The sequence below is a fragment of the Macrotis lagotis genome, chromosome X (assembly GCF_037893015.1).
Source record: "Macrotis lagotis isolate mMagLag1 chromosome X, bilby.v1.9.chrom.fasta, whole genome shotgun sequence".
NCBI classification, from domain to species: Eukaryota; Metazoa; Chordata; class Mammalia; order Peramelemorphia; family Peramelidae; genus Macrotis; species Macrotis lagotis.
The window spans coordinates 157,039,786-157,057,244 of record NC_133666.1 but is presented as its reverse complement, the minus strand read 5'-3'; the positions used below and the strand labels follow the sequence as shown (position 1 = coordinate 157,057,244).

At 34.0% G+C, this 17,459-nt stretch overlaps 1 protein-coding gene across 1 annotated transcript in view; it reads left to right on the top strand.

Moving 5' to 3' along the window:
* SRFBP1 (serum response factor binding protein 1) overlaps positions 1-9,812 on the top strand; it is an 84,175-nt gene extending 74,363 nt beyond the window's left edge. Inside the window, exons 5-8 of the mRNA XM_074204688.1 lie at positions 791-872; positions 1,557-2,256; positions 4,825-4,862; positions 7,805-9,812. Coding sequence (XP_074060789.1) covers positions 791-872; positions 1,557-2,256; positions 4,825-4,862; positions 7,805-7,992 — 1,008 coding nt within the window. The 3' untranslated portion in view covers positions 7,993-9,812. The remainder of the gene's footprint in view (positions 1-790; positions 873-1,556; positions 2,257-4,824; positions 4,863-7,804) is intronic.
* Positions 9,813-17,459: the final 7,647 nt, after the last annotated feature.

The window sequence follows — 17,459 nt, the reverse complement described above, 5'->3', positions numbered from 1 at the left end:
ATTTCTGCATTTTCAGTCAGAATCACACTCATTCTCTCATTATTGAATATCACTTGTTTTCCTATATCCTACTATAAGCCAATGATCATGTTTTTATACTTTATATTTCGTTTGATTTTCAGATACAATCCAATTAACTATAATAGACATCTGATAGATATTTACTTTAGATTATTTTTAAAGATCTGCAGTTAATATTTATTTTGGAATATATGGGTTTCTTTTGAACTGATTTCTGGATATACTGGATATTAATGGTTCAGTTTCTCAATTAAGAGATCAGTTCATTGGTTGAACTGTCCCTTTGGTAAAGCAGCAGTTAAATTAATAGTCTTAAAACTATGATTCTTAATACCTTTTACTTATTTTTCAATATCCTCAATTAAGAAGGAAAAAAGGGTCGTGTCAGATTTAAGGAAATTTTCTACATTTGCCTATTTCATATTTGTCCATTGCTTTAAAAATGTATAAATGAAAATCATCTGATAGGCTAACATTCTTGAACATTTCAGTTGATTGGAGAACTAGCCCCAGAATACCTAGATCACTTTTGGGAAATGTAATGCTTTAAGTAACTTTGCCCCCCAAAGATCCCATTTCATTACCAGTTAAGATGTTGACTTACATGAATGATTAGTCTGATGAGGAGAACATAGCACCATGTGTTTAATAAGCTTTAAATTCACTGTTAAAGGATTTGGGTAGATTTTATTTTGCTTTAATTAATTTATTTTAATTCTCATACTCTCATCATCAAATGGCTAACAGCACACTTTTTAAAAATACACAGCCAGATTCTACAGCAACCGAAAGAGCAATTGCTAGACTAGCTACACATCCATTACTGAAGAAAAAAATAGATGCACTAAAAGGTATGATATAATTATTTCATAGTTTGTATATACTTATGTTCTATTTGGAAATATTTCTTTCCTTTTATAAATATAAGTAAACTTTATGATTTATTTCAAGCCAGATTGTTTCCAAATGATTGTAGTGTTTGAAGTCTATAATTTTTTGGTTTTTTTAAAATTCCATGTTTTATTAGTAGAATAGAGACTGATAAATAACTATGTGCATTAAGTATAACATTGAGTAGCATCACTTTGCTTAATATGAGTGTAATTAATGCACTATAGCTTTTAACTGACAAAATCATTTTGTGTATATCATAATCATATTGTATGTGGAATGTATAAAACATGTGATGAACAATTGGCAGTTTGTTATTTCAATTATTTCTTTGAAAATTCAAATTCTATTTATGTTAGATTTGAACTATCAAATTTGAACCCTTCTCTTGTTTCTCTTTATTTAAATCAAATTACAAATATTTTTTCTGTAAAATTTAATGATTGCATTGTATAGGATTGAGTAGACTGAGTTTAAAGAGTTTTCAGAATTCAAGATACTTTCGGCCTCATTTCTGACCCATATCATATGCTTAATGTAATGACTTATTTCAAATAATATGTTTCTAAGTAATATAAAAAGTACTTGACCTTTGAAGTTTTATAATGTACATATTTCAAATTACTTGTTTTACTTTTCTGTAGCTGCTATCAAAACATTTAAAGATGCAAGACAGACTGTTACTGAAGTTGCATCATTGAAGGATTCTACAGAAAGTTGCATTGAGGATACTGGGGTAAAGCAGAGCTCTCCTGACAATTTGAATAAATCCAAACACCAAGAAAGTACATTAAAAAAGGAAGAAAATGTTAAAATACTATCAAAGAAACCAAACGCACTTGAGAAAAAAAAGAAAAAGATGGAGGATAAACAGAAATCAGGGAATCCTCCACCTATGACATTGAAACCTTCTGAGGAGTCTTCTCTGATTGCTTTTGAAACCCAAAATAAAGAAAAGAAAAATCTTGGTATTACCAACAAGATAAATAGAACGAAAAATTCTACCATCATCACTAATGATGGCAGTGATATGGAAGAACTGAGTGAAGAAGAGAAGGAATATTTTGATGATAGCACAGAAGAAAGGTTTTATAAACAATCGTCATTGTCAGAAGATAGTGATAGTGATGATGATTTCTTTATTGGGAAAGTTAAAAGGACCAGAAAGAAAGAAAATAGCTGCTATCCTTCAACTAAGGATGAAAAAACTTCCAAAAATTTGTCACCTGAAAAAGAAAAGCTTGAGAGACTAGAGAGTATGGAGAAAATGAGACCAACTACAAAATCCAGGAAGCTAGAATCAACATTTTTTTCTTCTTTATCTGACTCAAGAAGGACAAGAAGGTAAAGCCATTTTCCTGTAATGAAAACAAAACAGAATTGTCCTTTTTTTATTTAGACACAGCTGCACAAATAAATCGGATTAGCAGGTTGAATGGGTAAGAAAAGTCCACACTTCATGCAGGTTTCTATTTTAGGTACCTAAAACCAAATATGCACTAACACATTGCAGAATTTTCCCTTAATGTTTACCAGTCATCTTTAAGGAATGGTTTTTATCATAGCAATACATGCAGATTGTATCCAGCATCATATAAGTGAATTTTTCAACTAAACCTTAGTCCATTAAATAGCCAAACTTTTAAAATTCTGTTTACATTTAAAACCTTTGTAAAATATGTTTAATGTTTACTTTGCCTTGTCTACTGAGCAGAACTTAAACATTTTTTGTAAATCATGGTATGAATTATGAAAATCAAATATTGGAAATGTGTTATAAGAAAGGGCCTGATGTAAAGTTCCTGTGCCACACTGTGGATCATATTTATCATGCCATATTATCTTAACCATATTTTGTTAGTACTTTGCCAAAGTCACTTTTTAAAAAAATGTCTTATTGTGGCATGATGCTGATTCTGGATTCTTTAGACCATGCCAGCAGAGCACAGACTCCAGCAACTGCTTCTTCTGGAAATGCTTCTATTCTATGGGTGGAGACAGCAAGAATCTCTATGTTCTTCTAAGGAAATAGTGAAAATATTGATATTTTAAAAGTGAAGTAATTCAAAGATGAGAGACAGTTGAGCTGAAGTTGCTGTTTGCCCTTCCCATCTGATTTACCTCTGACTGCAGATTATTGACTGTGCTAATCAATGTCATTTCTTTATATTTCAACTTCTAGCACCTCCTACTTTCATAGTCTTTAATCTGCCTTCTTATTGTAACCTATGGGAAAACCAAATAACATTTGGCTACATCATTGATTTTTCCATGCAGTTCTATAACCCCCTCAAAATTGATGGGTGATGCCACTCTTCCCTGCCTATGAGCTTTCTTAGAGCTATTTTCCTCAGGAATTTTGTTTCTCTTGATTCAAGGTTCAAAAGTGTTCTCTGTCTGGGAAAGATTCCAAAAATGGAAAAGTGTGGCATGACACACTGCATGTTAACTATCTCTTGGACTTTTGTAATGGAAGGAAGAGTGGAGAAGATAGTATGGTAGCATAGTGAGTAGGATACACACTGAAACTTGAATCAGGAAAACTCAGCTTCAAACCCAGTTCTTACACTGTGTGACCCCAAGCAAGTCAAATAACCTCTCATGCTTCAGTTTCCTCAACTCTAATATGTCAGGGTTATATTTGTTGGTCTTCTAAAGATCCTTCAAATCTGTGATCCATTTATCAAATAAAATATATTTGGTTTCCATTTATCTCATAAACCTGTCTCACTTTTGAGACAAGAAAGAAGTCATAAGTTCAAAGACATAATTTAAAATTAATCTTTTAACTGAAAAATTGCACATTGCTAGATTGTAGTTATTTGTTGGAGTTAGCTGAGACCAGTCATATTACCTTTTCCCTCCCGTGTTCTCTCAAGTTCCCAAAAATAGGAACATCAAGTTAGGAATGTCCCTTACATGTGAACAACCTCTCTGACAACTTTCTGCTATGGCAGGGGACCTTGCTTCTTGCCAAGATTCTGTCTGTGAATGTAGGGGGCAATGTGTTGGCATGTCATTCCAAAGTGGAACTCAAAACATATGTTCCCCTTTAAAAAAAATTATATAACACTTTTAAATGTTATTTTCCCAGACTATTCTGTTAACACCTAAACACATATATACACAGAGACTTTTTAACTTATTTTGTAGCTGAAGTGTTGGACATTTGCATCATTGTTGCTTTTTAATTCTTTTACTGTTGTTTTCTTGGGGAGAGGGAACAAGAATAGCCATAAAATTTCAGCTAAAATACTTTATTTCTAAAATAGACATAAGTACTAACATTTCAGCTAACCTATTTCAGTCTAAAATTGTGGTTTAGCAATAGTATATGTTTTGTAATAAATAAACTTGTGTGACATAGCCTGGAAACCTAAGTGTTATCCATAAACATTGCTTGTATGGAATAATGAATTTTATGTTGCCAACTGTGGCATACCATGCCAAAAGAATGGAGACCTAGATTTGACTGATTTGACTCCTGACTGTGAGAAACGCGTGTGCGCACATGCACACTCTCTCTCTCTCCCCCTCTCTCTCTCTCCCCCCTCCCTCCCCCCTTAAAATCATACACACATTTCTTAACCTAATAGACTCAATTTCTATAAATGTAAAAATAAGTAAAATACTAAGCATTTTAAAATATGGAAGTGCTGTTTAGTTTTTAATAGTATATGAAAAACAAAATAATCATAAAAATTTTTCCAAATCTTAACATAACAATGAAATTCTTTTTGGTGAATAACTATCACCTGAGGGTCTTAAAATTCTTTGACTTTTGATTCATTCCCTGCATTTAATTTTGAGGAGTTTTAAAATACAATATTGTGTTGTTTTGCATTCCACATTTTGTGATCATTTTTATTATTCATATCTTTTTAAAATTCTAACAATTTTTTTCTCTTTTAGAAATGCCAGAGAACAGCTTCCTAAAAACAGGATTCCAGGTATGTATGGATTGTCTACAACAAAAGACAAAATTTAGTTTTATTTGTTTCACTTTGATTTTGTTGAAAAAATACAAATATTACTAAAACAAAATAGTGTGCTATTATTCCATGTTTCATAATACTCGTCATTCTTACCCTGCCCTTTCAACCACATTGCACTATTTTTTTGTTTAACATTTTTATTAAAGTTTTTAGTTCCAAATTCTGTCCCTCCTTTTCCTCTCCTTGAGACAATAAGCAATCATATATAGGTCTCATGTGCAATTATGTAAAACATTTCCAAATTAGTCATTTTGTTCAAGAAGATTTGAATAAAAGAAAAAAATGAAAGAAAGTGAAAAAGAGTATCCTTCATTCTGTATTCAGTTGAAATTCTTTCTTTGGAAGCAAATATCTTGCTTCATCATTAGTCTTTTGGGGATTGTCTTGGATTATTATATTACTGAGAATAACTAAGCCATTCACAGTTCTTCACCGAACAGTATTGTACAATGAATGTTTTCCTGGTTCTACTCATTTCATTTTGTTTCCATTTATACAAGTCTTTCCAGGTTTCTCTGAAATCATCCTGCATGTCATTTTTTACAATACAGTAATTTTCCATTGTAATCCTATACCACAGCTTGTTTAGCCCTTCCCCAATTAATAGTCATCCCTTTGACTTCCAATTCTTGACTGCCAAAAAAAAAAAAAGAGCTGCTATAAATATTTTTGGTTTTTTCCCCTTTCCTTGCATGAACCTGGGATATAGACCTAGCATTGATATCTCTGGATCAAAGCATATGCACAGTTTTATAGCCTTTTGGACATATTTCCAAATTGTTCTTCAGAATGGTTGGATTAGTTCAAGACTCCACCCACAGTTTATTAGTATCCCAGTTTTCTCATATCTCCTCCAATGTCCAGCATTTTCCTTTTTTTGTCATATTAGCCAATCTGATAAGTGTGAGGTGATACTTCAGAGTACTTTTAATTTACATTTCTCTGCTCACTAATGATTTAGAGCATTTTTTCCATATAACCATAGATAGCTTTGATTTCTTTGTCTAAAAACTGTTCATATTCTTTGACCATTTATTAGTTGGGGAATGACTTATTTTTACAAAATTAACTCAGTTTTCTATGTATTTGAGAAATGAGGCCTTGTTCAGAAATATTTGTTGCAAAAAACTTTTTTCCCAGTTTTGTTTTCCTTAAAATTTTGATAGCAGGTTTTGTTTGTGCCAAAACCTTTTAATTTTATATAATCAAAATTACCTATGTTACATTTTGTAATGTTCTCTTTATCTTCTTTGGTGCTAAATTCTTCCCTTATTCAGAAATCTGACAAACAAAGCTATTCATGCTCTTTTAATTTGCTTATTATAGTCCATGTACTTTTAAAGGTCCAAAAATAGATTCTCTCCACACCTCCTTTTGAAGTCCTTCTTTTATTTCAAACTTCAGTAGCACTTCCTATCCTGATCCTACTGTAGAAGTAATCTTTTTTTTTTTCCCATTACTTTTTAAACCCTTTTTAACCTTCATCACAATACTTTTGGAAAATCACTTTGAAACTGCTTATTGACTGCAAAGCAGAGAGATTTAAGCAGGGAACAAATTAGGAATCTATTGTAATAATACAGGTAAAAGATGATGAGAATCTTAACTAGGATGGTTTCCCTGTGAGGAGATTTAAAGGGACAGATGGGAGAAATATTGTGGAGGTAGAATGAGCAAGAGTTGGTGGTGTGATTGGATATGGGGACTAAGGCTAAGAAAAGAGTCAGGGATGATTTCAGGGTCACACATCTACTGAATGGATTGACTGCCTTCATCAGAATTGGAAATATCAGAAGAAGGATTGTTTTATGGGTAAAGATAACAAGTTCTTCTTTGTGAAGTTTAAAATGCCATCAACACATCTAGTTGCAAATATAGATGATGCAGTGATTTGGGACAGGATAGAGATTAGGGTTGTCTCTACTGATTTGTTACGATGATAATTGAACCCATAATAATCAATTAAGTCACAGGGAGGATTGGAACAACATTGTGCTGATAAATGTTTGAACAATTAGCTCTCTGAAAGGAAAAAAACTCACTTTAAAATTTAATTTTCTTTATTAATATTTCTTCTCTTTCTAGACAATCAAAAATTAGCTCACACTGAAAATTTAACAGTTGGCTTTCACATGCTGATATAAACCAGCTCTAGCATACTCCAGATTTAAGAATAGGAGAAGAAACAATCCACAAGCCTACAATATGTCCAGTTAGGAAGCTAGAGGAGGTTAAGGGTAAAGTAAAGGAAATGCGAGACCGGAAAGAGAACAAGAAAAAGGAGAATCAAGAATGCTGCAGAGGACCAAAAAGTTTGTAGAATAAGAAATAACCACAGGCTTTGATAATCAAGAGTTCAATGCTATCTTTGGAGATAATCATTTTAGTTGAATGATATGGTAGGAAGACAGAGCACAGAGGATTAAGATGTGAGAGAAAGGAAGTGTGCAGGTAACCAGTATAGATAACTTTTCCTGAAAGTTTAACTGTAAAAGGAAAGAGAATGGGGGAGGACTGGACTAGTCTAGTTATTTTTTTATATGTCTTCTCTCCCTAGTAGATTGCAACCACTTTGAAAGCAGGCATTGTGTGTGTGTGTGTGTGTGTGTGTGTGTGTGTGTGTGTGTGTGTGTCTGTGTGTGTGTGTGTGTGTGTGTGTCTGTCTGTCTGTCTGTCAGTCTTATATGCTTGTGTTACATAGTAGATTTAGTATGCCTCACATACATGAATGTGTGATTGTCCTGCTACATGCAGGTATGAATTACGTGGGTGTGGGTGTGGGTGTGTGTGTGTGTGTGTGTGTGTATACATATAGTACCTTCCTCTGAAATATCATTAGTGAATGTGTTGAATTTGCCTGACATTGTATTTCTCTTCCTCTCCCTTCTCCTATCTAGCTTTTCAACAAAATGAACCTCAGATCAAGAATCACCTCGACAAGAGTTTGTATTCAAGACCTGAAAACAAAAAGCAGCAACTGCAGCAGCCTCTTCATCCTTCTTGGGAAGCAAGCCGGAAACGAAAAGAACAGATGTCTAAAATTACAGTATTTCAAGGGAAAAAAATTACATTTGATGATGACTAGTGATTCTTTTTTTTCAGTTGATATATTTTTATATTAGTTAAAAAGATTTTCCTATTTGTATGATTCGTTTTAAATAATTGTTGTTTTATTTTTGTCTCTTTTTTAATACTTTTAGGAAGAACTTTTTTTCTATTTTGTTTTCATTCTAGTGGTTTTATAATTGGGTATATGTGGAATTCATTGGCTAATTACGTTGCATTTTAAAATAATAATTACTATAAGAATGCCTGTAAAAAAATAAAAATATCATGTTCTTGAAAAGTCATCACCTAACATTTTGCATTTTCATATTTAAAGATATTTTTGCATTCTACTTTTTCTCTCAGATTATACTGGTTTTATTTACCATTGAATGTTACACCTTTTCATCTGAGTCTTAAAAGCAAGTATGGATATATATTAAAAACAATATAAGAATGTGGAAAATTTACTCAACTTAAAAGTTAATCCTGTTATCAACACTAAAAATATCAAAATTGTCATATCCATATATTAATGTTAAAATACTTTGAGGAAGATTAAAATGCAGTCTGTATTTTTTTTTTTTAGTTTTCTATTTAGTTTTGAACTTCAAGAACTTTAGGTTTACATTTGAATCCAAGCCTAAAAAGTTTTCTTTACATTTTAAGTTCATCTACGGAAAGTTTCTTTTAATTCAGAAATTCATTCCATACAACTATTGGGCCATATCTTCTTAGAAAAACATTCACTCTAGGAACAATATAATAGGAGATAAATATCAGAACAGATCAAAGTTGGATAATTTCTTCCACTTTCAAGTTGACTAAGGACAGACTACTAAGATAACTCACTAAGAAATGTACTACTACTGAAAATGCCACAAATTTTATTATTTAATAGGAAATCCCCGTCACTCCCAAGAACACCTTAAGATATTTTTTTCTTCTCTTGACTGGGAAGAATTAAAGATTCTTGGTTAACTGAATAACAAGCATAATCAATTCCATATGTTCTGAGAGTTTACACTGCACTAATGGCAGGAAGAGCCATCTGGTTTGCAGGAAATTCATGAGCTCTGAAGTTATTTCTACCTTCCATTATGAACTTTAGGACTTAAATAACTAAGAGCATAGAGCCTAGAGAAATGTTCCAGAAAATGAATGTTCTAATGAACTACATTTGTAGACTTGTAGTACATCAAGATGCCAAAACATGAGGTTAGAAAGTCCATCAATGGTACAGAACAAAAGTGCAGAGTATTTACTAGTTTGTGTTATCCAGGTCTCTTCCTACCTTTGGCTACCATTCCCAAAATTCCTCTCCTTCGGCTTCTCCCCCCAAAAGTTTCTTTATTTCAAAATGGACAAGTTTTAAATGTTTGGTTTACCAAGAAATATTAGTTTGGACTTTGGTAATGCATAGGAATTAGAAGTGTCTAGCACCAAATCTGTACAGTCCTTTAATGGATTTGGATTTCAGTCATATTTCTCATGTCTGTTCTCTATTACATTGAATGAAATAATGGACCTACCAATTTGGGGTGCCCTATATGAAGGCAGTTGTAAAAGTTCTGAAAAAATTAGAACATATTTAGGACCATAATAGCAAAGTTTTGTGCAGTACCCAAGCACCATGTAACCTTACATGGTAATATTCTTTGTGTTTTAGAACATGTGTTTCTCTTCTAGGAAAACTTGTTTTGAGAAAAAGCCATCCTTTACGTTATGTTCAGTAAAGTTTTGTTTTGTTATTTTCAACAAAGATAGCCAAACTCTGTGCATGGAGAAGAGCTGTTTGTTATTAATTTCAAACCCAACAATACTCTTCCCTCAAATATTTAGGGTTTTTTTTTCCAATTTTAACAAATAAAGGGGAATGGTTTAGTCTGTCTTTTAACAGTGGTCTTCATTTCCATGAGTTGAAAGTATCTTGTGCTTTGTTCTGGAAAAACTGAAACTCTTCAATACTTTTTGATTTGTATTTTTAATACTTTGAGTTTGTATTCTTTAGTATTCCTTCACCACCTCCTAAAAGAGATCCCAAAATGAAAACTGCCAGGAATATTATAGCCAAATTTCAGAATTCCCAAGTCAAGGAGAAAATATTTCAAGCAGCCAGAAAGAAACAATTCAAATATTGTGAAGCTTCAGTCAGGGTAACATAAGATTTAGCAACTTCTACATTAAGGGCTTGTAGGACTTGAAATATGATATTCTGGAAGGCAAAAAGAGTTTGAATTACAACCAAAGACCAACTACCCAACAAAGCTAAATATCCTCTTTCAGGGGAAAAGATGGATAGTCAATGAAATGGGAGACTTTAAAACTTTCCTGATTAAATGACCAGAGCTGAACAGAAAGTCTGATCTCTTGAGTATGGGACTCAGGTAAAACATCAAGAAAGTGGATGGGAAGGGCAAATTATGAGGGACTTAATAATGTTGAACTGTTTTTATTTCCTGCATGGGAAGAAAATACTGATAGCTCATATGAACCTTGTTATTAGGGCAGTTAGAAGGGGCATATATAGACCAGGCACAGGAGGGAGCTGAATTTGAAGGTATAATATATTAAAAGATGGAGTTAATGGGGAAGAAAGGAATATACTAGGAAAAAGGGAAAGGAGAGGTAGAATGGGATGTTATTTCACCTAAAAGAGACAAAGAAAAGCTTTTGTAATGGAGTGCAAGAGGGGGAAGGTGAGGGGGAGTGAGTGAGCCTTATTCTCATCAGAAATGGCTCAGAGAGGAAATAACATACACACTCAATTGGGTACAGAAATCTATCTTACCCTAGAGGAAAATAGAGGAAAGGGATGGGAGAAAGGGGACTGGGAGAGGAGAGAGTTGTCCAGTGCAACACACTTTTGAGGAGGGACTGGATGAAAGGAGAGGGAGAATAGGAAGGAGGGAAATACAGTTAGCAAAAATATTGAAGCAATTTCTCTAATGGACTTATGATAAAGAACTGATGGTGCCTAAATACTGAAGCACACTTCTCACTTTATCTTTCTTGAGGTTTCTCTTTCTTTGTGAGGGGAAGGAAAGGAATTAGGTCTACTTTTACCACATGACTTGTAATGTGTTTCATGCCTACACATTTTTAACTTACACCAAGTAACTTGCTTTCTCAGTAAGGGGAATGAGAAGGAAGGAAGTAGCTGGGGTAAAAATTTAAAAATTTTAAAAAATGAAATGAAAAGAGTATTCTCCCATATGTCAGGGTTTATCAAACATAGGCAACTTTCTGGCAGTTAGAAACAATAAAATAATTATTATTTAACTATGAAATTTGTTCCAGAGTGGTATGCAGAAAATATTAATTCTTTTAACAAAGTATCCTTTTTATTTTTCCTTTATGCCATATGATAGAATTTTATTAAATTTAATTTTATTAAATTTCACATTTCTGCATTTTTTAAATTAATGTATTGAGAGGCATTAGCAAAGTCACAGTCTCTTGAAACCTGTGGTTGTATGAATATGTGTTTGCATAGAACACATAATTCATATAGTGTTATATGGGATACTAAATATATTAATGTTTTTTAATATTACACAAAAGAAAATGGACAGAGAGTTACCCTAGAAGATCTGGATTCAAGCCCTGCATCTGACACATACTACCATAGTGACCCTAGACAATTCACTTAGGTCTTCTTGCCCTGGACAACTCTCTCTGACTCTCAGTTGCAGAGAAGATCTTTTCCTTATATTAAAACTAACTTTACCAAATGATCCATTTAATCCCATCTTCATTAATCATTGTGCATGATACTAAGGTGAACATAAAAATAAAATATAAAATAAATATAAAAATAAACCACAAAACTAAGAATCTATTAGTAAAGTAATTGGTATTTGAGAGATTATAGTAAGTTCAATTTCTCAATAAAAAGTAAAATACCAATGAAATTTGAACTATCACTTTAGCCTCTGAAATTAATTTGCTACAAATAAATAAAATTTTAAAAATTGTACCCTGCAGAAGACAATAATTTCATTATTACCTCCATATTAGTTTGATAAATGAAAATCTTGTACAGATTCTATTTACCCTCTATGCTGTCATTAACATTCTTTGATCTTACTTTGGTTTTGGTTTGTTCTAAATTTTCTAGAAATCAGTCCCTTCACTCTTCCCCTAAATTCTTAAAGCAGTCATGTATCACTTCCCCCATATTTCTCTCTTTAATTAGAATCCCTGCCCAGCCATAAAATGTTCAGTAATATCTTTTTAAAATAAATTTTTATCTTGAACTTAAAACAAAAGGCATTTCCATATATGGCAAAAAAAACAAGATTCCACTAGAAAACTGAATCTCCATTTTATATACCTTTTTTTTGATGTGTATAATTTCTAGACATAACTTTCAAAACTGCTACTTATCTGCTTCCTTCTATACGTCCTTCTATGTGTCCTTCTATTCTATGCATTTTAAAAGGGTTTCAGTAGACCCCTTTGGGAGGATGGGGGGGGGGTTGCTAAGCCTTTCTCTCTCAGTCTCCTTCTCCCACCCATTAGAAATCAAGAAAAAGGGGCAGCTAGGTGGCACAGTGGATAGAGTAGCGGCCCTGGAGTCAGGAGTACCTGAGTTCAAATCCGGCTTCAGACACTTAATAATTACCTAGTTGTGTGGCCTTAGGCAAGCCACTTAACCCCATTGCCTTGCAAAAACTTAAAAAAAAAATCTAGAAAAAGAAAACTATCAAGTAACAACCATAATCAAGCATAAGTCCATGCCATGGGTATATCTATAAATACTTATGTCTCTTCACCTTATGTCCATCGCCTTTCAGTCAGAAGTTGGAAATCATACTTTACCATAAGCCCTCTAAAGACAGTTGTTAAGCCATTTTTTTCCCTTTATAATGGTACTGTCTACTGTCTGAATGTTTTCCTGGTCCAGTTTTCCTTAACTGCATCAGTTCATATTACCCAGAATTCTCTAAAATCATCTTTCATATTTTTTGTGGGGGAGGGGGTACAGTTATATTCCATTGTATCCATATATTTTCTTCACAGTTTCTTCACATATTCCTCAATAATCTAAAATACAAGTTAATGAGCCCCTGTTATGGTTGAGTTTTGGTTTCTTTTTGATATTTTTTTGTTTTTATTCCTCCTTTCAGTATAGGAAATTTGTTTTACTTGTGGCTATTCTCTGCCTGATATTATTTTCCCTCAACGACTTCCCCAGTCTATTTCTCAACTTCTTCCTTTGTCAAAACTGATATATTTCTATACCAGACAGTGTGCCGTTTGTGTGTGTGTGTGTGTGTGTGTGTGTTTTGTGAGGGTTAATGTGTGTTCATATTCACATATCTTTTATCCAAGTGACATCCAAAATCCAATGTCCATTCCTCTCAGTCTTTTATGATTGATTGTATCTTTTACTCACATATCCCAATTATGAAATAGCAAGTTATTCATTTTCTTTCTCCTTCGCCTTTCTATACTAATGTTGTCCTTTTAACCCTCTCTTCTCTTTCCATTCTTCAAAATCTCGAAATAGAATCAGTCTACCTCTGCGACCTCTTGTTTTTCTTAATTCCCTCAATACCCTTTGGAGATATTAAGGGGCTTCTTTTATTCTTTAATAGAATGTTAACCCTATATTATTATCTGTCTTCCACTTGCTCAAATGAATTTGACTCTTATTTCTCTTGATTTTTATGCTTGTATTTTAAAGTTCAATCTTTTTTTCCCTTTTGTAATATTACATTCCAAGATCTACTTTTGTTTACAGTAGACGCTGCCAGAAGCTGAACAGAAAGCTTGATCTCTGAGTACAGGACTCAGGTGAAACATCAAGAAAGTAGACAGGAAGGGCAAATTATGAGGGACTTAACGATGATGAACTGTTTGTATTCCTGCATGGGAAGAAGATACCAATAACTCATATGAATTTTCTTATTTATTAAGGCAGTTAGAAGGAACATATATAGCCAAGGCACAGGAAGGAACTGAATTTGAGGGTATAATATATTAAAAAGATGGAGTTAATGGGAACTTAAACTGCTTTTTTCTAGATGTCAGCATTTTTTCCTTTGACATGAGAATTATACATTTTGGTTGTGATATTCCTAGGATTTTTGAGGGTTCTTTCAGGAGATGGTGAATGAATTGTTTTGTCCTTTGGTTCTAATAGATCTGAGAAATTTTCATTTAAGATTCTTTGAAACCTAGTATCTGTGCTTTTTATTTTTTGGTCATGGTTTTAGGGAATTCAATGATTCTTGTATTGTCTTTCCTTAACTTGTTTTATAAGTCAATTGTTTTTTTTTAGGTTTTTTTTTTTTGTAAGGCAATGGGGTTAAGTGGTTTGCCCAAGGCCACACAGCTAGGTAATTATTAAGTGTCTGAGGCTGGATTTGAACTCAGGTACTCCTCACTCCAAGGCCAATGCTCTTATCCACTGCGCCACCTAGCCGCCCCAGTCAATTGTTTTTTATATGTTAAATTGTTTTGTCAGTCTTTTGATTTTGTTCTGTCTCATGGAGTCATTGATTTCTACTTTGTTTAATCTAGTTTTTAGGGAGTCTGTTATTTGATTAAAGTCCACTGTTTTTTTCTCCCAAAGCTTTTATTTATCTTTTAAAATCTTCTGCATCATCTTCTTCTATATACTTAGTATTTATAGAAGTCTCTTTGCTCCCTTTTAGGTTTTTGTTTTTTATGACTTTGCTCCTTTGTTTTAAATCTCCAGACCTACAATAATTTTTGATACTTTTAACTGTTTTGCTAATTTTTCAAGTTGCCCATCTCTCTAACTTTGTTTTAGTTCCTGAATTGGGAGTCTCGGGGGCAGGCTCCAACACCTGCTTTACTTTTGGGTGGGCATATAAAGGATGGATTTTGATGAAAGCCTGTTTCATGGCCCTGGATCTGCTAGTGAAATCTCACTGCCAGTTGCATGGGACTTAGATGTAGGGGAGAACAGGGTCAGTGAGCATCACTTCCTGAGTTCTGGTTTGTTTCTTAACTTTTTGGATTTTAGGTGTCTTAGGCTATGGAAATAACTGAAGTTGCTTTACCTTCACATAGAAGTTTTCTTTTGGAGAGGTTGTGGGCATCAAATAAAAAGTGTCATCTCAATTCAAGGGATATGTCTGTTGATTAGTGCCCATTTACCTTTTACATACCTTGTTTGTAGAGTTGTTTTCATATTGTCTTTCTTTTAGATTATGAGCTCCTTCCTCAAGAGCAGGGTAGATACTTAAGATTTATTGATTGACTGAAAGGATCGTATGATTCCCTCTAACTAAAGAGAAGACAGTTATCCCCTACTGAGCTCCCACCTCATCAGTCAGGTGGCTCTCATTCTGTCTCCATCTGGAAAAAATATCATTCTCCCATATTAGGGCAAGATATTTGCTCCTTGCTATTCAACAACTGCATCATCATGCACCTGATTGTTCAAGTCAGGTTTCCTTCCTCCTAGAAACCATTATTGTATCAAATCGGTACCACCTTAGGAAGGTTTCTCTAATCCAGTGCTTTCTGGCATCCAATTTCAGGAATACTTCATTAATATAATTAGAGATCATATATTCCTTCCCCAGAAAAAAGTCACCTAGGCCCCAAAGTTCTTGCCTCCTCAAAGGGTTCTGCTGGAATAGTTCAACTTGCCCTCTTTAGTCTGTATTGGTTCAGACATTTCAGGTGTCGATGGCATTATTAGATGCAACCTATCCATCCCAATGGTACTTGGTTTGGCTCTGTATTATTTCAGAATCCTTGGTCTAGACTGAAGAAGAGTCTTTTTTGTATCTGTGGAACAAGGGAATACCTCCACATAAATTACTAAGGAAGTGAGGATTTTACATCATTCCCCTGATAAGATTCTCTGAGGAAAGAGTTTTTGTTGGATGAAGGGAATACTGAATAACAGTACGGAGAAGAGCTGTGGTATCTATCCATTTAGATCCCTGGAACAATTTGTCTATAATCCCAGCTGCCAGAAGTTTCCTGCACATCTTATTGGCCTTTTGGCCAATTTACTACAGATGATCTTGATATATAATTATTATTGATTGTTCCAGAAGTATCACCAATGTGACGCTGGGGTTTCCCAGGTGTTATTGCTGCTCATTACTTTTGTGAATCAAGACTAGGCATTATTATTTGTGTTTACATCCCTGATATTCCTGGAGTTGGCCCAGTTCTTTAGTTAAGTATCACCAGCTTGCAATAAGAGGCCTCCTATAAAACCATGGAGGTGTGGCAGCACCTACCAAACAAGTGAGATCTAAGATTTGGTCCTTCCAAATGGGAGAAGAAAAGTCTTGGGATTGTGTCCTCATCTATACTTTCTTCTTCGTTTTTTTTTTCTTCAGAGAAAATGAGTTTGCATTTTTCTTTTTCTTTTCCTTTTAGTACTACCTGTGGCAGAATAATTTCCCAGTAAATACCCTAAAAGCTTTTAAATGGTGAAAAGGCCCACAGAATATCTTTTTTTAATTTCCTTATTTACACATTACTACAGTAGTCATATTGTAAAAATAAACATAACCTCCCCTCCAATAAAGACAAAGAAAACTCATGGAAAAAATAAGACAAAAGTAAAAGAAAAAAAAGTGTACTTCAGTCTGTCCAGATACCATCAATTCTATCTCTGGGATGGATCACATTCTTTATCATAAATCCATCAGAGAAGTTGCTTCAGTATTTTTTCCTACAGTTGCTATTGCTAGTTGTATTTCCCTCCATCCTTTTCTACCCCCTCCCATATATTCTATTCTCTCTCTCCTTTTACTTTGTCCCTCTTCAAAAGTATGTTGTGAGGCAGCCAAGTGGTGCAGTGGACAGAGCACCAGCATTGGAACCAGAAGGACCCAAGCCCAAATTCAGCCCCAAACACCCAACAGTCACTCAGTGACCCCAGGCAAGTCATGCAACCCCACCACCTTACCAAAAAAAAAAAAAAGGTGTCTTGTATCTGACAACCCTCTCCTACAATCTTCCCTCTCCTCTATCACCTATACCCACCCTTCCCTTCCCCCGTCCCCTTTCTCCCATACCCTCCCTCTCCTTTTTCCTCTAGGGTAAGATACATTTCTATACCCTAGTGATGATTCTTTCCTCTCTGAGTCATTTCTGATGAGAATGAAATTTCACTCATTTCCCCTTCACCTCCCCCCCTTCTGCTCCATTGCAAAAGCGTTTTCTTGACTCTTTTATATCTAATATCTTATCCCATTCTACTCCTTTCTCTTTCTCCAAGTACATTCCTTTCCCACCTACTGACTCATTCCTTATATTATTCCTTCATATCTAGCACTCTTCTGTACCTTGCCTATATATATGCTTTCTCTAACTGTGGAGGTTAGTGAGAAGATTCATGAGTATCATCTTCCCATGCAGGAATACAAACAATCCAACATCATTAAATACCTTCCCATCTACCCTCTCTGCTTCACCCAAGTCCTGTACTTGGAAATTAAATTTTCTGTTCAGTTATGTTCATTTCAACAGGAAAGTTTCATTGAATGTACATCTTTTCCC